The sequence below is a fragment of the Petromyzon marinus genome, chromosome 35, assembly GCF_048934315.1.
Source record: "Petromyzon marinus isolate PM22_M1 ecotype Great Lakes invasive population chromosome 35, UKy_Petmar_22M1.pri1.0, whole genome shotgun sequence".
Classification (NCBI taxonomy): domain Eukaryota; kingdom Metazoa; phylum Chordata; class Hyperoartia; order Petromyzontiformes; family Petromyzontidae; genus Petromyzon; species Petromyzon marinus.
In genome coordinates this window covers 5,031,335-5,054,525 of record NC_133701.1, presented here as the reverse complement: position 1 = coordinate 5,054,525, position 23,191 = coordinate 5,031,335, and the positions used below count along the sequence as shown (strand labels likewise).

The 23,191-nt window shown below is 47.8% G+C and overlaps 2 protein-coding genes across 3 annotated transcripts; both read left to right on the top strand.

The window, feature by feature from the left end:
- Positions 1-4,198: 4,198 nt before the first annotated feature.
- LOC116948884 (retinol dehydrogenase 7-like) lies at positions 4,199-23,180 on the top strand. Of its 2 annotated transcripts, none has more exons than XM_032966094.2 (5): positions 4,199-4,317; positions 17,502-17,883; positions 18,698-18,956; positions 19,592-19,755; positions 20,354-23,180. In XM_032966094.2, exons 2-5 carry the CDS (start codon positions 17,523-17,525, stop codon positions 20,581-20,583), a joined length of 1,014 nt encoding a protein of 337 aa, XP_032821985.2. In that variant the 5' UTR covers positions 4,199-4,317; positions 17,502-17,522; the 3' UTR covers positions 20,584-23,180. The 2 variants fall into 2 exon arrangements, with proteins under 2 accessions (XP_032821985.2, XP_075927985.1); XM_076071870.1 differs by lacking the exon at positions 4,199-4,317 and adding an exon at positions 13,984-15,760.
- Positions 4,203-13,133, top strand: LOC116948883 (retinol dehydrogenase 5-like). Its single transcript, XM_032966092.2, has 5 exons — positions 4,203-4,317; positions 6,134-6,515; positions 8,895-9,153; positions 9,626-9,789; positions 12,400-13,133. The coding sequence occupies exons 2-5, from the start codon at positions 6,155-6,157 to the stop codon at positions 12,630-12,632; spliced, it is 1,017 nt and encodes a 338-aa protein (XP_032821983.2). The 5' UTR covers positions 4,203-4,317; positions 6,134-6,154; the 3' UTR covers positions 12,633-13,133.
- Positions 23,181-23,191: the final 11 nt, after the last annotated feature.

Sequence of the window (23,191 nt, the reverse complement as noted above, 5' to 3'; positions counted from 1 at the left end):
ATGGGCGGGGCTAGAAACCACTCCATGCGCCTTGCCTTCCTCACGCCCCGCCCCCCTCCCTAAACCCCGCCTCCTTACGTCCCGTCCTCATCTTGCGCCCCTCCCCTTACACCCACCCTCTCCTTACGCCACGCCCCCTTCATACGCCCCTCCCTCGCATTATACCTTTGCCTTACGCCCTCTTCCTTAGGCCCCGCCACTTCCTTACGCCCCGCCCCCTGCTTGCAAACGCGTTCAAATGCAATAAACATTGTAATTTGTGATATACAAACGGGTTCATTCTGTCGTACTCTTTTATTGAACGGGGTTGTCAGTTTTAATCACGCAGCTGCCAATAGAGATTAGTGTAACTTCGTGTTTTTGTTGTTAATAATTCGGAGATATGTTTGTTAACTCGGGAATGTCTCACCAAGTCCCATGACTCTTTTTCACTTTATGTACTGCATGTCGAGCTTGTTTCTTACCGTACGTTGCCAACCGTGCTAATCGGAGTTCTAAAGAAATTAATTTTCGCAGTCGGGGAAGCAATGGTTGGTCGCAATGTATAATCCCAATGGAGCAGTGACGTGCGGTGAAGTCAATGGCTGGGGAGGCACTGGCTTGTGTCAGTCAGATTCACACAGAGGGGGGCGTGGCCTCACGGAGGGGGACGTGGCCTCACTGAGGGGGGCGTGTTAGACACGTCCCCCTCAGTGAGGCGGATGTGATAGCTGCCTCCTCTGGTGCTTTTTCATTGCAGTTTCATGACGAGACCAGCGAGCCTAAATATCTTTATACACCCATACGTGAAATAAGTTACCTGGAGTATGGAAGGCGAGGACATGAAATGAAGGGGTCTACAAACATTACATTGGTGACACTGAGAGAGTAACAGGCACGCGCTTATTGCCCGCGCTCCATCCAGTTACTGAGGGGTTGCGCAATCAGAGGGGAGGCTGAGCACGTCGCTGCCTCACCTCTCATCTCTTCCTGTATTTGCAGCGGAGCTCCGCAAATTTGGCGATTTTGACTACAAAAATGATTGGAATCGTACAGAAATGACATCTATAACACAGATCAGTGGAAAAAATCTTAATATTTATTTTATTTGATTATTTTTTAGTAACAGCTATTTTCATTGGAGTATGACAGGTGAGGCTCTGCCTCCCCCTGCCTCCCCTGACCGCACGTCCCTGCAATGGAGTAATTCGTGGCGTAATTTTTCAAGTTTGGCAAATTTGGAATAATACCGGCCACACAGTGGGCCTACTGTTGCCATTCCCATCGCTGTGGAGAACATCGTCAAACACACAAATACGTCTCCACACGTTTACTTTACACACAGCAGAGTCAAGCACGATATCCTGGTGGAATTGGTCTGTGTGTTTCAGTTTGTTGTCCTTCACCCGGCACCTCCGATCAGTGAGGTTGGCTAATTTTTGCACATTCTTGAATTGCATGTTTTTAGGTACTGTGTAAATGGTTTCTTTTTGTGTTTTACATTTTTGATGTCAAATTTGAATAATAAAACGTACAAAAAGTTACTCCCATTTACTGTACCGTACTATCCACTCAAATTTAAGGCACTGCAAGGGGTGAATGACGTAGCACCACTACGCGCTTGTTTCCACAACTTGTGTTTGATGATCGTCAGTGATGCAGCCCTTAGACCGGCGCTCGGGCGAATTACACAACGCACATTTCGCCGGATCGCACTGTGATCATTCTGTTTTTATTTCTGTAGTTATTAGCCATGGAAAATGTATATACGTGCAGTGTTTTTTATTGTTTCAGTTGTCGTTATGTTGTGTACAATGTACCTTACGTAATTTTTGACAATTAAATCAAGCATAGCAAATTTTTTTGGCACGCCTGTGGTGCCGATCGCGGGACTGGTTACAGCCTTTGGATCCGTTATTCTGATTTCGCCGGATCGGCCCGGGGCCGCAGGATAATGTTGTAAGCAGCCGGATAATTAATCGATGATCATCTGTACATACGCACGCGGTGTCGGCTGATCAGCTGAGTTTAGGCGAGGTCCGTAGTCATGTACGCTCCAGCACGTGGGTGGGAACACCAGTGGCGTATAGCTATCGAGCGTGGTGCAGGCGGTGCAACTGCCCCACATGCCCGAGGGGCCCATTCCGGCGAGCTAAAAAGAGGTTTGGAGATTTGACTGTGGGGGGGGGGGGGGGGGAACAAAAAAGGGCATTTAAATCTGGGGCACCATTCCCGATGCCAACCACGATATTACGCAATTGATGTACAGTGAGGGAAAACGTATTTGATCCCCTGCTGATTTTGTACGTTTGCCCACTGACAAAGAAATGATCAGTCTATAATTTTAATGGTAGGTTTATTTGAACAGTGACAGACAGAAAAACAACAAGAAAATCCAGAAAAACGCATGTCAAAAATGTTATAAATTGATTGCATTTTAATGAGGGAAATGAGTATTTGACCCCCTCTCAATCAGAAAGATTTCTGGCTCCCAGGTGTCTTTTATACAGGTAACGAGCTGAGATTAGGAGCACACTCTTAAAGGGAGTGCTCCTAATCTCAGCTTGTTACCTGTATAAAAGACACCTGTCCACAGAAGCAATCAATCAGATTCCAAACTCTCCACCGTGGCCAAGACCAAAGAGCTCTCCAAGGATGTCAGGGACAAGATTGTAGACCTACACAAGGCTGGAATGGGCTACAAGACCATTGCCAAGCAGCTTGGTGAGAAGGTGACAACAGTTGGTGTGATTATCCGCAAATGGAAGAAACACAAAATAACTGTCAATCTCCCTCGGTCTGGGGCTCCATGCAAGATCTCACCTCGTGGGGTTGCAATGATCATGAGAATGGTGAGGAATCAGCCCAGAACTACACGGGAGGATCTTGTCAATGATCTCAAGGCAGCTGGGACCATAGTCACCAAGAAAACAATTGGTAACACACTATGCCGTGAAGGACTGAAATCCTGCAGCGCCCGCAAGGTCCCCCTGCTCAAGAAAGCACATATACATCCCCGTCTGAAGTTTGCCAATGGACATCTGAATGATTCAGAGGACAACTGGGTGAAAGTGTTGTGGTCAGATGAGACCAAAATGGAGCTGTTTGGCATCAACTCAACTCGCCGTGTTTGGAGGAGGAGGAATGCTGCCTATGACCTCAAGAACACCATCACCACCGTCAAACATGGAGGTGGAAACATTATGCTTTGGGGGTATTTTTCTGCTAAGGAGACAGGACAACTTCACCGCATTAAAGGGACGATGGACGGAGCCATGTACTGTCAAATCTTGGGTGAGAACCTCCTTCCCTCAGCCAGGGCATTGAAAATGGGTCGTGGATGGGTATTCCAGCATGACAATGACCCAAAACACACGGCCAAGGCAACAAAGGAGTGGCTCAAGAAGAAGCACATTAAGGTCCTTGAGTGGCCTCGCCAGTCTCCAGACCTTAATCCCATAGAAAATCTGTGGAGGGAGCTGAAGGTTCGAGTTACCAAACGTCAGCCTCGAAACCTTAATGACTTGGAGAAGATCTGCAAAGAGGAGTGGGAAAAAATCCCTCCTGAGATGTATGCACACCTGGTGGCCAACCACAAGAAACGTCTGACCTCTGTGATTGCCAACAAGGGTTTTGCCACCAAGTACTAAGTCATGTTTTGCAGAGGGGTCAAATACTTATTTCCCTCATTAAAATGCAAATCAATTCATAACATTTTTGACATGTGTTTTTCTGGATTTTGTTGTTGTTACTCTGTCTCTCACTGTTCAAATAAACCTACCATTAAAATTATAGACTGATCATTTCTTTGTCAGTGGGCAAATGTACAAAATCAGCAGGGGATCAAATACTTTTTTCCCTCACTGTACGTACGGGTCGGCTAGCTGTGAGCACAGTGCCAACAGGCGGTTACATTCCCAAGTCACATGAGCCTCGTGGGCATCCAAGCACATGGGTGGGATGGCACCTTGCCATGCTTTGGTTATAATCTCTGTGCAAGTTAAGTCTCTGTAGTTTGAATATTTGTGTGGGAGAGTGTTTGTGACATTGTGACTGTGGGCGTTCCTGCAAGTTTGTACTTTGGTCAGTAGCCGGAAAAATTGGTCGGTGGCTGGAACCGCTGAACCAAACCTCAGCATTTGTGCTTTCGTGACGCCATGTGCACAACAGGGCTGTACGTGACTGCTGAGATACATTTTCTGGTTTAGAGTCTTTCAAGTGGTATTTGTTGTTGTTTTTCCACGTAAGTGTATGGGGCGACTGCAGTGGATAGTTGTGAAATTGTGAACACGAGAGGTTGTCGTTAAAACATCTCAAAAGACAGTCCACTTAAATCGGGTAAGTAATGCGGAATAAGCACCGCAGCGTCTCATGTACTGTGCCCTGTGAGTTGAATTCGTTTTAAATAAAAAAAAAACATCCAATGTTGCATGAGCTTTTGAATTTAGTTACGTATAACAATTTAGTAAAAAAAAGAATATGCTTAATGGAAGGCCTTACAATACCTTTGTAGTTCAAGTGGGTTGTTTTACCAAACTACAACTGGATTACACTCGCCACTTTCATGGTCCTCTTGGCTGACGATTTATCTCGGATCGCCGGGTTCATAGTGCAGTGTACTCGCCACAGCGGACGCTCCGTGTTTTGCACGGGCGATTTGCTGTGGCGTTCTTTTGGAGATGGGAATAACAACCCGTGCGTGGGCCTGGCCACGACACGTCTCTAGCAGGGACGACGATGATGATGACGAGGGTGGACGATGAATGGCAGTCGAGAAGAACTTAAATTGTGCTGTAAAAACTACATTTTTTTACTGTTTTGCTGGCCATCGAACAAAGACGGTCACTGCATCGTACACTTTCAGATGCGCTTCTGCGGCCGTTTGGAACGCTCTTCCTTCCAATATTAGGAAGCAATCCCAGTGTTGCGCTTTTACATCTCGATTTCAAACTCATCTCTTTCAAACTGCTTTTTGTACTTCGTTTATTGTCATTCCCCTGCACCTCCTTTTCTCGCATTCGTACATACAAACTCGTCAGATACATTGAACGAGTAATCTACTGCCTGGTTGAACCTGAGACTGTTTGGTTCAAAATATAATAGTTGGATACTGTGAGTACTGTCACTCATCATGATTTTGGTTCAATCATGCAAATGACGATGCTAATTTCTTCACCCTGGAAAGCCTCAGTGATTTAAAACATATTTTTCATGAGGGTCCTGCATTGAGATATTTCTCCGGTTTTATTCATGGGTGGCTTTATGAGGGAGGAAACTGAAGTACCCTTTGAGAATTCACCGCGGACACACAAGGGAATAGTACTCAGAGCTTCGCACAGATGTAATTGTAAGTGCCATTATTTTCTATCTTTAGGAAGTAACATGCCGCAAGAAGAAATATTTTCATTCTGTACATATTGCCTGCTATGACTTATGGGTTAGAAAAATTGACAAAGACGATTGAACAAGAGACGAGAAGTGTGCCAAGAACCACGCAGAGAGAGAGACCGATAGATGATGTAAATACGTTTAGAGACTAAAACGGAAACTCATGGACTATAGAGCCACCACAAGTGAGAGACATATGTACGATTGTTGAACTTCTTTCGCACCGTATGTAGCCAACCAGGCTCATCGGAGATGTGGGAGAAAGACAACAAAGTAAACACAAAAAGCGGTTCGAAAAAATGAGTTTGGAATCTAGATTTTGACCATGAATGAAAGTGGGTTTGGACAGGACGTGTCGCTAGAATTATTTGTTGGCCGGTAATGAAGACTACCGATGGAGTGGCAGCCAAAGAAGGGAACACGCCCGAGCGGATGTCCACCGCGGAGATGGGGTGAAGAAGTAACTGGATGGGTTGTTGCATCGCCTAACAGGGAGAGGTGGCCACCCACGGCTTAGAGGTCTTCATTCAAACATTGCTCATCGCTGCCGATGACACATGTGGACTACGCCTACTGCTCCACTCCCATCTCCTATAGCCCACAGCCTCAGACCCACAACGCCCGGTATAAACACAAATGCGACCGTCAACTTTAAGCATGGTTGTCATCGTTGCTGTGTATGTTCGTTGAACTTCTTTTGCACCGTACGTAGCCAACCGTCCTCATCGAAGGTCTTCTGGTCCTCCCCCCACCCACCTGCCACCAGAGACATCAAGCGGAGGAGACCATGTCGTCCGACAACGCTGCGGGGCCTCCGTGCTGCCTCTGCGGCCCCACGTGCCCGCTGGTACTTGTGGCCGTCCTGGGGGTGTGGGCGGCGTGGTACTGGCGAGACAAGCGCCGGGTGGCCGGCGCGACGGGCCGCTGGGTGCTCATCACCGGCTGCGACTCGGGATTTGGGCGGGCGCTGGCCAGGCGGCTCGACGCGGTCGGCCTGCGCGTCGTGGCGGCGTGCCTGGGCCCTGCCGGCGAGGAGGAGCTGAGGAGGTCGTGCTCGTCGCGCCTCGTCACGCTGCGTCTCGACGTCACGGACCCCGAGAGCGTGCGTGCCGCGGCCCGGCGGGTGCGGCAGGAGGTTGGCGAGCAGGGTGGGTGCGATCACGCGAAGCTCGGGAAAAAAATAACCGTCGTCTACACCGTCGGCATCATTTTTGTTATTGCCGCATTGCTGTGGATTTATCGACGTGTTTTTGTTCATAAGTGTATGGTGCAATCCCCATGATGTGTGGGTGCCCTGATGCCGGAACCAGCGTGTTGGTAATTACAAGCCCGTGAGTTCCACAGAAGTCTAGCAACGTCCTACCGTTGTTATTGAGCTGATCTGGCCTATGCCTTCCAACCACTCCGACACAAAGCTTCGGCCACAGTCATGCCCTCCCTTACTCTATGCTTGCGAAACGTGGAACCCTCTAATGGAACATCTTCATTGGTTACAGACATTAAGGCTGGCCTGCCTACAGTCCATCCTGGGTTTAACCAGGCTGGATTGTATGAAGAGCTCACAAATCATCAAAATATCTGGACAAAGTGCCATCAGTGAGCTCCTACGGCAGGCAAGGCTGCATTGGCTTGGTCATGTAGACTGCATGCCCGGCCACCGCGTGCCCAAACAGATTTTGTTCGGCCAGATAGAGGGGACTAAATGGGCGCAGCACGGGTTAGAGAAGAGATGGAGTGATGTGGTACTAGCCTGGCACAAAGTGCAGTGGTAACGTCACCGCCACTCAGTGGCGAATGGTGGTTGTTGTTGGTGCAATCACAAGTATGGGGCACAGCTGATGCATCTGCCAGTCAACCCATGGCACCTGGATCTGTCCAATGGCCTCCTGTCACCGAGTGGTGACGTTACCATCACTCAGTGGCAAATAGCGGGTATTGGTGCACTTCCCGTGGGGAGCGGTAGAATAGCGGTTAGCGCGCTGCGCTACGAACCCGGCGGCCCGAGTTTGATTCCCGCTCATGGCCAACACCAGTGACGTTTATCTGAACTGGTCCTGGGCCTGCTCTAGGACGACTGAGCCTCCATTGAGTGCATGGTGGGGTGTGTAAACGTCCCTACTAGGGAGGCAAAGGCGACCGTGCGTAGTGCTGGCCACTCACCCCCTCGTGTGCCATGCCAGCCTTCATAGGTGCTCGCTAAAAGCACTTGCCTCAACAGTCTTTTTAGGTAATTTAGGGGATCTTTGTGATGATAGGGTTTTCCCCTTTGGCAACAAAACAGATGTTAAGATGTTAAAACACCACACTGAAACCTTTTACAAGGTATCATGTCTACATTAACCACAATGCTTGTGGTCAGAATGCAAAGCAAAAAACGTACTCTGATAATATTTGCATTTTCTTTGGTTCTTTCGGTAAAGTCACGTAGAATGAGAATAAAATAGTAATAAAATGAAATAAGACAAAATTCTCACGACGTTTCGGCCACAACACAAGTAGCCTTCTTCAGGTGAAAGAACAGAACTGTCGGGACGACAGAGCTTGAATGAACGCTGTTAAGATTCGTAGCGTCTTTTAAGCTCGGTGAGAGGCGTGGAGAGCCTTGACAAAGGAGTTTACCTATCAAAGCAGGATAATTTAGCATTGAAATAGCTGAGGGATTAGCTTGTGACAGAAATAGCTGTGTTAAAGTCAAAGTTTACATATCAACAGAGGCATTTAGTATATGGACGCTAAAGGCCTCCAACTATCAACTACCATAAAGTTGATAGTTGGAGGCCTTTGGCGTAAAGTTGATAGTTGGAGGCCTTTAGCGTCCATATACTAAATGCCTCTGTTGATATGTAAACTTTGACTTTAACACAGCTATTTCTGTCACAAGCTAATCCCTCAGCTATTTCAATGCTAAATTCTCCTGCTTTGATAGGTAAACTCCTTTGTCAAGGCTCTCCATGCCTCTCACCAAGCTTAAAAGACACTACGAATCTTAACTGCGTTCATTCAAGCTCTGTCGTCCCGACAGTTCTGTTCTTTCACCTGAAGAAGGCTACTTGTGTTGTGGTCGAAACGTCGTGAGAATTTCATTGTCTTATTTTATTTTTTTATTTTTTTATTCTCATTCTACGTGACTTTACTGAAAGAACCAAAGAAAATGAATCCTTGCAGTCACGAAAGCTTTAAATCGAAATATTTGCATTGTTCTTGAAACTGATTGGTCCACACCAGAGACAGCTTTCGTTTGAGCCTCGTCTCAAACGGTGTTAGACCAGAGGACGCCAAAAGGGGATCTTTGTCTTTGGTTTAGAGTTTTCAGTGCGAGTTGTGAGCACTCTCCATTCCATGTGTAGTGACATCGGGGGATTATTTATACCCACTACACGTGAACTCTTCAAACACAAAAGTTTGTGCATTGCTTACCCTCTCACAACTTTTTGTTCTAAAAAGCAATCGAAATGCTTTCCATCGCTGTGATCCTATTCCCCGTCGCTTGGGACGCGATTCTCTCTGCCATGGCTTCTTCGCCCCAGGCTTGTGGGGCTTGGTCAACAACGCTGGCCGCAGCATCCCCATCGGCCCTAACGACTGGATGACGACGGACGACTACCGCAGAGTGCTGGACGTCAACCTCCTGGGCATGGTGGACGTCACGCTGCAGATGCTGCCCCTGGTGAAGCAGGCTCGGGGTCGGGTCGTCAACGTGGCCAGTATTCTAGGGCGGGTGTCCATCGTGGGCGGTGGGTACTGCATCTCCAAGTTCGGAGTGGAGGCCTTCTCCGACACCCTCAGGTGCGGCATGATTCATGGTCAAGGTGATGGCGGCGTCGGCCGTATTAAAATGATGCGACTTGTTCAATAATACCGGCATAATGGTTCACATACTGGAAGTGCAATCCAGAAGCCGCCAGTTCGATCTCCCAATCATCATTGTTTGACCGTATTTGATTCACCATTGGGCCTGTAGCAGCCATGGAATGGTGGAGACTACCGCTTCACTACCATCTACAAGTCATAAAGCCCATAGACATTGGGGTCCAGCCAACACAATAAAATCCAAAAAATGAGCTCCGTTAATAATGGCATGCACATGTTTTATTGTTGGAGTGTACCACGTGCCATAGACATTGAGTGATATACCAAATTGCGCGATGGCGCTTGTTTGGACAAAAATATGAGAGAGAGTAGGGGATGCAAGCCATCCATCATCCATCATTTGGGTTCCGTGCATGGAATGCCGCTGTGTCTTCTGCGCCCGCTGTAGGCGCGACATGCGTGCGTTTGGGGTGAAGGTGTCCATCGTGGAGCCGGGGTTTTTCCGTACGGCTGTCACTGACAATTCCCTCCTCGAGGAGGATCTGAGGAAGCGCTGGGCACAGCTGCCATCTGTGATGAAGGAAGATTACGGCAGCGACTACCTCGACAAATGTAAGATTCAATTCTAACATCTCCGTGCACACTCCTTCGTCTCCCCTGCCATCTCACTCTATTCCCCTCCATGCACTATGCTACCTCTCCCCTCTCATCTCACTTCACTGCCTTCTACCCACTTTCTGCTCCAGCAGCCATGGCGTTCTGTTGAAGCTCCCAGTCAACCTTTACACAGTGTGAGGTTGCTCATTCTCGTCTGCTGTAAATGGAACCCCCCACTCCCCATCCATCCGTGTTGTCGACTTGCTGCCGCTGTTCAAGTTCAGGTTCAAGATGTTCCTTTTTGCTATTATGATGACTGCCTCTTTCATTCTCTAAAAAAGTAATGTCGACTGTATTTTGTTCAGTGTCATAAGATATGGTCGCAGTTAGACACCATATAGTCAGGAGTGGAAATATAATGCTGTTATAAATCAGAGACAAGTGTAGTAGCGGCAAGTAGTGTATAAATATATAGATATATAGGGAAAGATATATATGCAGTTGACAAGTTTCTGTCCATCGTGCTGTGGATCTCCCAAATGCTACGTGGGAGGAAAACACACACTTGGAAAAAGTCTCTGATCAAACATCACACTGCTTAATTATATTAAATGTTCGTGCTGCTGAAACAGGCACAAATATTGTAATTGTACGCGTCAACGCTCGCGTTCACCAATCCCCTTGCGGAGAGCACCCCCCAAAGAGGGTATTCGGCCTGAGATTCCATGCTAACAGTACACAATTCATAATATAGATATTTGGGTTAAATCGCGTAATTATAAATGTGTCGTTAACCCGCCACCACCCGACACAGCCAACCTGTAAGGTTTGTCACGTAAACAAAACGTGCCAATTAGTTACGACATCAGCCCACCAGTGTGTTGGAGAGTAAATCCACAACATTTACAATTTGAGTACGATGTTCCACTCGTAATTACATCATGCATCATCGGGCAATTTTGCCAGAATTGTGAACATATCTACCTGCTTTCGGACTTAAATAGAGCAAGATAACGTCATCACTGAGCCAATCAGGCGCTCACAGTGATCACGTTATCTGACGCTGATATGATTGCAGATTCACGTCATCACCCCACACAGAAATCCTCTCATCAAGATGCTCATTACATCGGGCTAAAACAGTGTCAGATGGTGAAAGTCTGAGGAGCGAGATTCAACATGTCAAAGAAGCTCTACAATTAAATGGTTTCAATAATGTTCAAATTAACATAGCATTTAATGACAAACCCAACTCGAACAGCAATAATGCTGAAAGTGATAGTGTTATTAAACAATTCAAATACCATACATTGCTGGAGTAACTGACAACTAGTTTAGAAAAACTGAAAATCAGAGTGAGATTTAGCACGGTATACGAAATACAAAAACTAGAATCTTTAACTACAGATTAATTGCTGAAGTTATCAACAGAAGTTGTGTACCAGATTAATTGCTCTTGTGGATAATGCTATGTTGGACAGAGGGGACAAAACATTCGCATAAAACTAAAAGAACACTGAATAAATATCAAATACTCAGAAACACATCTGTCGGCAGTTGCAGAACATTCTTGCCAATAAAGACATTCAATTTATTTTTATAATGTTGAAGTGTTGTCTAAGACAAATTATAACTGGCCAAGACTAATTCGAGACTCTATTGAAATTGAGAGAAGTAAAAATAATTGTAACTGCTCTGACAGCTATAAACTTAGTGTGGCCTGGAAGCGTATTATTAAGTAATACACCTTACAATTGTATCCCTTGTAAAGGCATCACGTATAATTAACTGTCATTAACAATCCATTGTCATTTCATTACAAGTGTAGTGTACTAATTTAGAGACACTAGTACTCCCTCTTTTATTCCGGCCTTTACATCCATAGGGGATAACTGCGTACCGGGTCAGGACAACCAACATGCTTCCAGACCCACAGCTTCGTAGCGGCGAAACCCAAAGCACCGGGAGCATGACAAGTTCCACTCCAGATGGCAGCAACTGCGAGTCGGAGCTCGCCCTTTATACTCCCCCAGCGTGGCCAGGCTCCGCCCTCGGCCACGCACCCTTCTGGATCCCCCAGAAGGCTCTGGGTTTCGCGCACGGGTCCCACTGGTCGAACGGGCTGCCACCCCACTCCCATTCTCTACCAGTCCCCAGCGCTACTTGCTCCAGTGACTCATTCTATGTCACTACACAAGTAACCCCCCTCTGCCCTCCGCACCTGCTTGGTCCACAGTGATGACGTTATCTTGCTCTATTTAAGACCGGAAGCAGGTAGATCTGTTCACAATTCTGGCAAAATCGCCCAATGATGCAAGTTGTAATTACCAGCGGAACGTCGGACTCAAATTGTAAATGTTGTGGATTTACTCTCCAACACACCGGTAGGCTGAAGTAGTAACGAATTGGCATGTTTTTTTTTTATGTGACAAACCTTACTGGTTGGTGGTGGCGGGTTAATGACACATTGATACTTATGCGATCTAAACCAAAAAACTCTTTATCATGAATAATAATGGTGGCGAAAGCCGGCATATCAGGTACACAAAATCGTAATAAAACAAAATCTTAAATCCCACTACACTGAGACTGACCAGTTTTTTTTTCTTTCCCTTAACTTTGCAGACATGTGGCTGCAGAAATCCATTCTGGCTCGGCTGTGCGACGGTGACCTCTCAAAGGTCACCTGGTGCATGGAGCATGCCCTAGTCGCCACTCACCCACGCACACGGTACGGCGCGGGCTGGGATGCCAAAATCGTTTGGTTGCCGATCTCCTATCTCCCAACTTTCATGACCGACTTTCTGCTGGCAATGATTCTGCCGCGTCTCGCCGTGGCCACAAAAGTAAGGCCCTGAACCGGAGCAGCGCGAGCTCCACGAGATGTTAACTACCTCGCCTGGTATACAAGAGGTCGTGGGTTTGATCCCGACCCTGACGCCTGTTGCATATTTGGAGTTTGCATGTTCTCTCTTTCTGTGGTGGCGTGCATCTTTTTCTGGGTCCTCCAGTTTTTCCCTCCACATTATTTGGGTGCTATAAATTTCCATATAAGCCGCTTCATTGAGCTTTTGTTTGTGTCGAGTGTGTTGTGCCGCTACCTTGCGTGTCCAGTGGTACCCTCGCATGGAACGATGGATTGGTTTGTCGCAGATTTAAGTAAATCTTTCGCGTTTGCATGATGTTTGGGTGCCTCGCCAGAAGATCCACAAGTCATCGCTACTGAGCAAAACCGATCTTAAAATGTGCACGTATAAATTACTGTGCTGTAAATCAATCCCATCGTGTAACCGACCCTTTAAAGTGGAAACGTCGCTTAATATTTTAAAATGAATTGATATTAAAATGAATAAACGTTATCCATTGTTGTACTGTACTTCTTTGCACCCCAGCCTTCGCCAACCCATCTCGCCAAATGGTGGCGAGATGTTAACTGCTTTGCTTGTTATACAGGAGGTCGTGGGTTCTATCCCGATCCCGACCCCGACCCCTGAATATTTGGAGTTTGCATGTTCTTCTTGTGGTCGTGTTGATTTTTCCTCGTGTCCTCTTTTTGTTTTCCCTCCACATTTAGAAACATGCGTTACAATTATATTATTTGGCTGCTATAAATTTCCACACGATAAGCCACTTTGTTGAGCTGTCATTTGTGGCCAGGTCACTTCTGAAAAAGAGCTAAATAGCTCAGTGGGCCTTACCTAGTAGTTTTTTTAGTTTCTCAGGTGGGATGGATTTTTGTAGCACGCATCGCTAAGAGTCCCTGCACTCGCGAATCTCTGACCGAATGTTGCGTGCGCTCAGTTCGATTCACGCGTTTTACTTAGGCATGCTGCCACTGAGGTGGTGTAACGGTCAGCACACTGGACATGCAATCCATGGGTCACCCGTTCAATCTCCAAGCGCGGCTGTTGAAACGATGGCGCAAGTTCCTTAAATCCCCTACTGCCTTTGTCCACCCAGCAGCAGAAATGTGTAGGTTGGGTGTAGTGGAGTAAAGTGTGGGCACTCCTCCCACTTCTTCCATGGCATATGGCCAGTGGAGAAGAGGATGCCAAAAGTACCCTCCACAGGGGCCTCTCAAGTGCTTCCCTCCTAGTGGAGGCCCATTGTTCCGATAATTTGTTTTAAATCGATCACTTTACGCTCTTCATGACGCGTCGCCGGCGGGGGGGGGGCGCGGGGATTGGGGGTTCGTCGCCGTCGTCCCAGCGGCAGCTGTGCGACGCCACGCTACAGCCTGACGTCGATGTGGATCGCCACCACGGGATCCTCGGATACGTTGCTCATCTGGAAGAAGGCGCGGCCGTCGCCCCCCACGGAGATCTGCACGCCCGTGCAGCGCCCGCTCGACAAGTTGCCGGAGATGACGTTTCAGTGGGTTCCGGCTGACAGGCTGGACTGGAGGGTCGCGTCAAGGTCCCCTGCAGAATGGTGATGTATGTTTGTATGTATGTTGAACTTCTTCTTTCAAACCGTACATATCCGACTGTGATATAATCGGAGGTGCGGGGGAAGGACAACGAGCGAAGCACAAAAAGCTGAGTTCAAGGGAGGTCCATCGCCATGTCCGCTCCAGAAAATGGATTGGTACACCAGTGGCATAGCTATAGAGCGTGGTGCAGGCGGTGCAACTGCCCCACATGCCCAAGGGGCTCATGCCACCGAGCTAAAAAGCGATTTGGAGATTTGATTGGGAGGGTGGAGGGCATTTAAATTCTGGGCAACATTCCCTATGCAAACCATGCTAGTACACAACTGACGTACGGGTCGACTAACTATGAGCATAGTGCCATCTTATTGGGAATACATTTAGCCGCAAAATCGTGCTAACGTGTAGTGGCGTAACGCGCGCAGGGTTTGCAAACAGCAGTTGCATTTATGTACGGGGTTGCAACCAGTGAGGTCAGCTCCGGAAAAGCAGGTGCAGGCGGGTGGCCTGGGTGACAGGGACAGAGAGACGCCAGCAATTCTGGAAAGAGGCAGTGATTGGCTGGCTGCAAATGCGGGGTAGGCGCCAAAGAGGCGAGAGATAGAGGCGATAAGGGGGAGAACACGTGCAAGAGACGCCGGAAGAACGCCAGCTTCGTGAGGGTCATCTGAGGGCACTTAATGAGGAGGGGGATATAAGGGGAACATATGAAGCAATGGGGTTGAGTCGGTTGGAGATGAAGCAGTGAAGAGTATTCAAGACAAGCCCCTGGACCTCGCCCTCCACACCTCGTCCTCCCCACCGGTGTTGGCTGATTCACCTGCTGGGGGCACGGGCGAGGTTGGAGGTGCGGGAGTCGACAGGCTAACGGAATCTTGAGTCTGAGTGTGATAGGCTAGCGGGGTGAGAAGCTAGCAGAGTATACAGAGAGAGAGAGAGTCTGTGACAGGCTAGGAGAGCGGGGAGTAACAGGCTAGCGGAGCAAGAGAGAGTAAGCTCGAAGTAGCAGGCTAGCGGAGGAAGAGAGGAAGAGTTCGCAACAGGAGTACGTGGTGTTGAACGTGAGGAGCATCCGTGTGGGATGCTGCAAATAAAGTGACAGGAGAAAAAGACGAAGTTGTCCACGTGAATAAACACCACACTACAAATGCATCTAACAAGTCATATGCACCTCATGTGCATCCAAACGCATGGATGGGATGGCACTGTGGCATGATGTGGTTATTTCTGTGTAAGTTAATTCTGTAGTTTGCAGATTTGTGTGGCCTTGTGATTGGGCGTTCCTGCAGGTTTGTACTTTGGTCAGTGGGCGGGAAAATCGGCAGGTGGCTGAAACCGCTGAAACAAACCTCAGCATGTGGTTTCGTGACGTCACGTGCACTACAGGGCTGTACGTGGCTGCTGAGATACATGTGCTGGTTTACGAGTCTTTCAAGTGGAAGTTGTTATTAGTTTTACACCTACATGTATGGGACTACCGCAGTGGACAGCTGTGAAATTGTGAAAACGAGAGATTGTGGATATAACATCTAAAAAAAATCAGTCCATTTTAATCAGGTAAGTAATGCGGAAATAACACCGTGGCGCCTTAGTTATTTTTTACTTTTTTCAGGCCACTGCTGAATGGAAGGCCTTACAATACCTTTGTAGGTCAAGAGGGTTGTTTTTACCAAACTACAACTGGCCTCTTAAGATTACACTCGCCACTTTCATGGTCCTCTTGGCTGACGATTTATCTCGGATCGCCGGGTTCATAGTGCAGTGCACTCGCCACAGATGCCCCTCCGTGTTTTGCACGGGCGATTTGCTGTGGCGTTCTTTTGGAGATGGGAATAACAACCCGTGCGTGGGCCTGGCCACGACACGTCTCTAGCAGGGACGACGATGATGATGACGAGAGTGGACGATGAATGGCAGTCGAGAAGAACTTAAATTGTGCTGTAAAAACTATTTTTTTTTTTTGGCTGGCTATCGAACAAAGGCGGTCACTGCATCGTACACTTTCAGATGCGCTTCTGCGGCCGTTTGGAACGCTCTTCCTTCCAATATTAGGAAGCAATCCCAGTGTTGCGCTTTTACATCTCGATTTAAAACTCATCTATTTCAAACTGCTTTTTGTACTTCGTTTATTGTCATTCCCCTGCACCTCCTTTTCTCGCATTCGTACATGCAAACTCGTCAGATACATTGAACGCGTAATATACTGCCTGGTTGAACCTGAGACTGTTCGGTTCAAAATATAATAGTTGGATACTGTGAGTACTGTCACTCATCATGATTTTGGTTCAATCATGCAAATGACGATGATTATTTCTTCACCATGGAAAGCCTCAGTGATTTAAAAAATATTTTTTCATGAGGGTCCTGCACTGGGATATTTCTCCAGTTTTATTCATGGGTGGCTTTATGAGGGAGGAAACTGAAGCACCCTTTGAGAATTCACCGCGGACACACAAGGGAATAGTACTCAGAGCTTCGCACAGATGTAATTGTAAGTGGCATTATTTTCTATCTTTAGGAAGTAACATGCCGCAAGAAGAAATATTTTCATTCTGTACATATTGCCTGCTATGACTTATGGGTTAGAAAAATTGACAACGACGATTGAACAAGAGACGAGAAGTGTGCCAAGAACCACGCAGATAGAGAGAGAGACCGATAGATGATGTAAATACGTTGAGAGACTAAAACGGAAACTCATGGACTATAGAGCCACCACAAGTGAGAGATATGTACGTTTGTTGAACTTCTTTCGCACCGTATGTAGCCAACCAGGCTCATCGGAGGTGTGGGAGAAAGACAACAAAGTAAACACAAAAAGCGGTTCGAAAAAATGAGTTTGGAATCTAGATTTTGACCATGAATGAAAGTGGGTTTGGACAGGACGTGTCGCTAGAATTATTTGTTGGCCGGTAATGAAGACTACCGATGGAGTGGCAGCCAAAGAAGGGAACACGCCCGAGCGGATGTCCACCGCGGAGATGGGGTGAAGAAGTAACTGGATGGGTTGTTGCATCGCCTAACAGGGAGAGGTGGCCACCCACGGCTTAGAGGTCTTCATTCAAACATTGCTCATCGCTGCCGATGACACGTGGACTACGCCTACTGCTCCACTTCCATCTCCTATAGCCCACAGCCTCAGACCCACAACGCCCGGTATAAACACAAATGCGACCGTCAACTTTAAGCATGGTTGTCATCGCTGCTGTGTATGTTCGTTGAACTTCTTTTGCACCGTACGTAGCCAACCGTCCTCATCGAAGGTCTTCTGGTCCTCCCCCCACCCACCTGCCGCCAGAGACATCAAGCGGAGGAGGCCATGTCGTCCGACAACGCTGCGGGGCCTCCGTGCTGCCTCTGCGGCCCCACGTGCCCGCTGGTACTTGTGGCCGTCCTGGGGGTGTGGGCGGCGTGGTACTGGCGAGACAAGCGCCGGGTGGCCGGCGCGACGGGCCGCTGGGTGCTCATCACGGGCTGCGACTCGGGATTTGGGCGGGCGCTGGCCAGGCGGCTCGACGCGGTCGGCCTGCGCGTCGTGGCGGCGTGCCTGGGCCCTGCCGGCGAGGAGGAGCTGAGGAGGTCGTGCTCGTCGCGCCTCGTCACGCTGCGTCTCGACGTCACGGACCCCGAGAGCGTGCGTGCCGCGGCCCGGCGGGTGCGGCAGGAGGTTGGCGAGCAGGGTGGGTGCGATCACGCGAAGCTCAGAAAAAATAACCGTCATCTACACCGTCGTCATCATGGTCATCACTCTTGTTATCGCTTTATTTATCGAAAAATGTTTGTTCATTACTGTGTGGTGCAATTCCCAATAGGGAGCACACCTGGGTCTGCCCCATGACCTGTCACTTGGCCTCGAAGTGCACCTGGCCTGGCACAGGCGCCGTTGTGATGTCACGGTAGGTGGCGATTGGTGGGTATTGGTGTAATCCATGTGGGGAGCGGTAGTGTAGCGGTTAGCGTGCTGTGCTATGAATCCGGCGACACGAGTTCAATTCCCGCTCATAGCCAACACCGGTGACGTTTAATTGAAACGGTCATAGGCCTCTTCTAGGTCGACTCAGCCTCAATTGAGTACCTGGTGCAGTGTGTAAACATCCCCACTAGGGAGTCAAAGGCGACCGTGCGTGGTGCTGGCCACCCACCCCCTCATGTGCCGAGCAAGTGTTATTTGCGAACAACACTTGCTCAAACAGTCTGTTAAGGTTATACGGGTGATATTTTTCGTTGTCTTTGGTGCAATCCCAACTCTCTCTTTCTCTTTGCCTTGTCCAGACGTACACTGTCCACCCACACTCTAGTATCCTCTCAAAATCTATCGCTCTTCAACTCACAAGAGTTGTAAGGACGATTGTGAGTGCTGTCCATTACGTGATCTCTCAAACACACAAGCTCGTTGGTGCATTGCTCTCAATACTTTGCTTTCTATCACTGTGATCGCATTCCCCGTCACTTGTGCCGCGCCTTTTCTCCGCCACGGTTTCTTCTTCGTCCCAGGCTTGTGGGGCTTGGTCAACAACGCTGGCCGCATCATCCCCATCGGCCCTAACGACTGGATGACGACGGACGACTACCGCAGAGTGCTGGACGTCAACCTCCTGGGCATGGTGGACGTCACGCTGCAGATGCTGCCCCTGGTGAAGCAGGCTCGGGGTCGGGTTGTCAACGTGGCCAGCATCGCGGGGCGGGTGTCCATCGTGGGCGGTGGGTACTGCATCTCCAAGTTCGGAGTGGAGGCCTTCTCTGACACCCTCAGGTGCGGCAAGATTCGTGATCACGGTGGCAGTTCCGGCCGCACTAATAGAATGACGTGACTTGTTCAGTAATATCTGTGGAATGGTTAGCATACTGCGACCGGATCTCCTAGAAAATTGCACACTTCAGTTGGCGGTTGACGTTCAAAGTGGACTGTGATCCTCCAAGGAATGGCATCATGGGATGGTGGAGACTACCGCCTCAATGCCATCTGTGAGTCATAAATGCCATAGACATCCGGGTCCAGCCAACCCAGAGGTTCCGGAGCCACATGCGGCTCTTTGAGGACTACTTCGTGACACGTTATTTATTAAGGACCACCGTCCCGTATTCACATGCATTGCTGCTATTGAAATATTGAGTTGATTACAGAATTACAAAAAAGGGGCTCTTCTTGTTATGTTGGTTGCCGACCCCTGAGCCAACCCAATACAATCTCAACAATGAGCTCCGATGATAATGACGCGCACGTGTTATATTGTTGGAACGTGCCATAGACATTGAGTGAATAGCAGAGTGTGCTTTCGCTCTTGTTTGGACAAAGCGATGAGTGAGAGTGGGGGATGCAAGCCATCCATCATCTATCATTTGGGTTCTGTGCGTGGAATGCCGCCGTGTCTTCTGCGCCTACTGTAGGCGCGACATGCGTGCATTTGGGGTCAAGGTGTCCATCGTGGAGCCGGGTGGTTTCCGTACAGGTATAACTGACATTGCCGCCATCGAGGAGGATCTGAGGAAGCGCTGGGCACAGCTGCCGTCTGTGACGAAGGAAGATTACGGCAGCGACTACCTCGACAAATGTAAGATCCAATTTTAACATCTCGCTCTTCTACTCCAGCAGCCATGGCGTTCTGTTGAAGCTCCCAGTCAACCTTTACACAGTTTGAGGTCGCTTATTCTCCTTTGCTGCCTTCATGGCCTGGAACCCCCTTTCCCCAGCCATTTGTGTTTGTCAGCTCCCTGCCCCTCTTCAAGTTCAGGCTCAAAACCTTCCTTTTTTACTATTACGATGACTAACTGCCCCTTTCATTTTCTATAAAAGAAACATGTATATTGTGTTTTTGTTCAGCGTCCTGAGATATGGTCGCAGTTAGACACTATATTATCAGTTTAACACGTAAGCTTTCGTGACCAATATCATCCATAGATGCCCTCGAGCTGGGGCTGGCTCCGCCCTTCGCCCCGCCCACCTTCCAGGTCTCCCGAAGGTTCCCGAGAGCTATATTGTAAATGTATGAGTCAGCGCTCGTGTTCACCACCCCTTTTGAAGAGAGCCCCCCAAAGAGGGTATTAGGCCTGCGATGTCATGCTAACAGTACACAAATAATAATGATAATTCATATCTTGACTCCCACTGCACTGAGACTGACCAGTTTCCCCCCCCCCCGAACTTTGCAGACATCTGGCTGCAGAAATCCAAGATGACTGGGCTGTGCGACAACCTCTCAAAGGTCACCTGGTGTATGGAGCACGCCCTGGTGGCCACTCACCCGCGCACACGCTATGGCGCCGGCTGGGATGCCAAAATCCTTTTCATCCCGCTCTCCTACCTCCCAACTTTCATAGTCGACTTCCTCCTGGCAATGACTATGCCCCGTCTCGCTGTGGCCACAAAAGTAACCCCCTGAACCGGAGCAGTGGGGGCTCTGCCCACGGTGGCGATATGTTAACTTCCTTGCCTGGTATACAGAAGGTCGTGGGTTTTTTCCTGATCCTGACGCCTGTTGTATATTTGGAGTTGCATGTTCTCCCCATGGTCGCTTGGATTTTTATTGGGGTCCTCCGTTTTTCCCCTCCTAAAAAAGAGCGGTATAGCTCAGTGGGCTTTACCTGGTAAAATAAAAATAGTTTAGTTAATAGTTTAGTAAGTTAATTCTAGCAATGGGGGTTGTGATCTAGGTTAGTCAGGTGGCAAAATGATCTCTGAACAAAGTTCTGTAACATGTATGGATTTAATCTTGATTTGAAGCTTTCGTGACTGCAGGAATCCATACTCTTTGGTTCTTTTGGTAAAGTCACGTAGTAGGTATAAAATAAAATAAATCACGACGTTTCGGGCGCAACACAAGCGTCCGTCATCAGGTGGGAAAGCATGGCCTGCTGCTGAGACAGACTGTTTTAAAATGTTTGAAATGGGTGTAGCCTAAGGGTCATAAATAAGTGGCCGGAGCTAGTGATGTTAATGTGAGAAATTATCACGTACGGTAACTGTGAGATAGCAAAGCGGCCTCCTCGACGAGGGCACGGAAGTGGTTATGTTAATGTGATAGATCAGTATGATGTTAATGTGAGAAATTAGAGGGCACGGAAGTGTCTATGTTAATGTGAGAGATTAGCATGATGTTAATGTGAGAGATTAGCATGATGTTAATGTGAGAGATTAGCATGATGTTGATGTGAGAGATTAGCATGATGTTAATGTGAGAGATTAGCATGATGTTAATGTGAGAGATTAGCATGATGGTAATGTGAGAGATTAGCATGATGTTAATGTGAGAGATTAGCATGATGTTAATGTGAGAGATTAGCATGATGTTGATGTGAGAGATTAGCATGTAACTGTAGAAAAGGAGGAGAGCGGCCTCCTCGACGAGGGAGTACAACCCAACGGGTGCAATCCAAAGGACATGAGAGTATGAGAGTGCAATCCAAAGGACATGAGAGCATGAGAGTGCAATCCAAAGGCATGAGAGTGCAATCCAAAGGACATGTGAGCATGAGAGATCTAAGAGAGAGGCATAGAGAGAGAGACACAGAGAGTCGGAAATAACAGCTGACATAGGCAGGTAGGATGGAAACATCACAGTCAGTTAAGACTTTACCTGGTTAATAACATCCTTCCAATGATTGCTCAGTTTGTACCCATCTTCTCGGTTGAAGTTGTGTCTGTGTTTATATATCTAGATGGCTTCATGAACAAATCTCTGAAGGTAGCCGGTAGGTTTGCAGAGTACCTCCGTCTTGGAAAAATCAATTTCGTGTGAGCCCACAGCTTTAAAACAATGATCAGCAACGGCAGAGGTATTGGTCATGCTAATCCTTCACATTCACATAGCCACTTCCGTGCCCTCGTCCAGGAGGCCGCTCTCCTATCTTACAGTTACACGCTAATTTACCATTAACATCACTAGCCCCGGCCACTTCTTTATGACCCTTGGGCTACACCCATTTCAAACCTTTTAAAAGTCTGCCTCAGCAGCAGACCATCGCTTTCCTGCCTGATGACAGACGCTTGTGTTGCACCAGAAACGTCGTGATTTATTTTATACCTACGTGACTTTGCCGAAAGAACCAAAGAGTATGTATGGATCTGCTAATGTTGAGAATGATTTTAAGAATATCTTCTTGTGGACGACGACACCAACTTTCAATATCGGGTTGGCTTAACATGGTGACTGCCCTATTCTGCATTGTGTAGGGTCCGTGATAAACAGCGTAGTCCATTGGGAAAAAAATCGTGATTATCATGGCTCGCAAATATAACGTTTTCAGATTTTATTTCTCACTAAATTATCGTGAAATAATGAAAGCACAATATTTACATTTTTAAATGAATATCTATGAACCGTTACATTTGAAATGACACTGACGACTGTCCACTAAGAGCCTCTTTATTTTAGACACAACTACAACTCTAGGTCCCAGCTTCGTTCCTGCTCTTGAAGATTTTCCCTTCCCTCGAACGTCCCCTCTCCTCGTGCTCTCCCCTTTTATCCTTCTCGAGCCCCGTCTCTCGAACTATCCCTCACTGTTTTTTTCCCGCAGCCAATCCCTATCTTCCTCCTCCAACGGTTCCCAACCGTCGCCTCCAGGTTCCACTCTGTTTCCCGCTTTTTCCCATTTAAATATTTCCTTAAATCTCTTCAAACCCTGCCTCACGGCAAATCGTTGTGGAGGCCTATTCCCGCCAATAGGAGGCCTTGGCCTACTTTTTCAATTACAGTGGCTGCACATTGGCTTAGGGTGAGTGCCGCTTAATTTCGGTCATTACACATTCGTTATTGGATCAATATATTTCCGAAGTAAATGACTGCGTGGTGGTTATATGTCAACATGTTTGCAGTGCATTTTTTTAAATCTATGTGCATATTTAGGTACAGTATACTCATTTTTACTTGCAATTATTTGGATGACTTATGATTTAATGGAAAGCCTTATAGTGATACAATTGCAATGAAGAACCTATCAATAAATCATTGTTGAAATTAAAGTATAGCAAAAACCACACGATCGCCA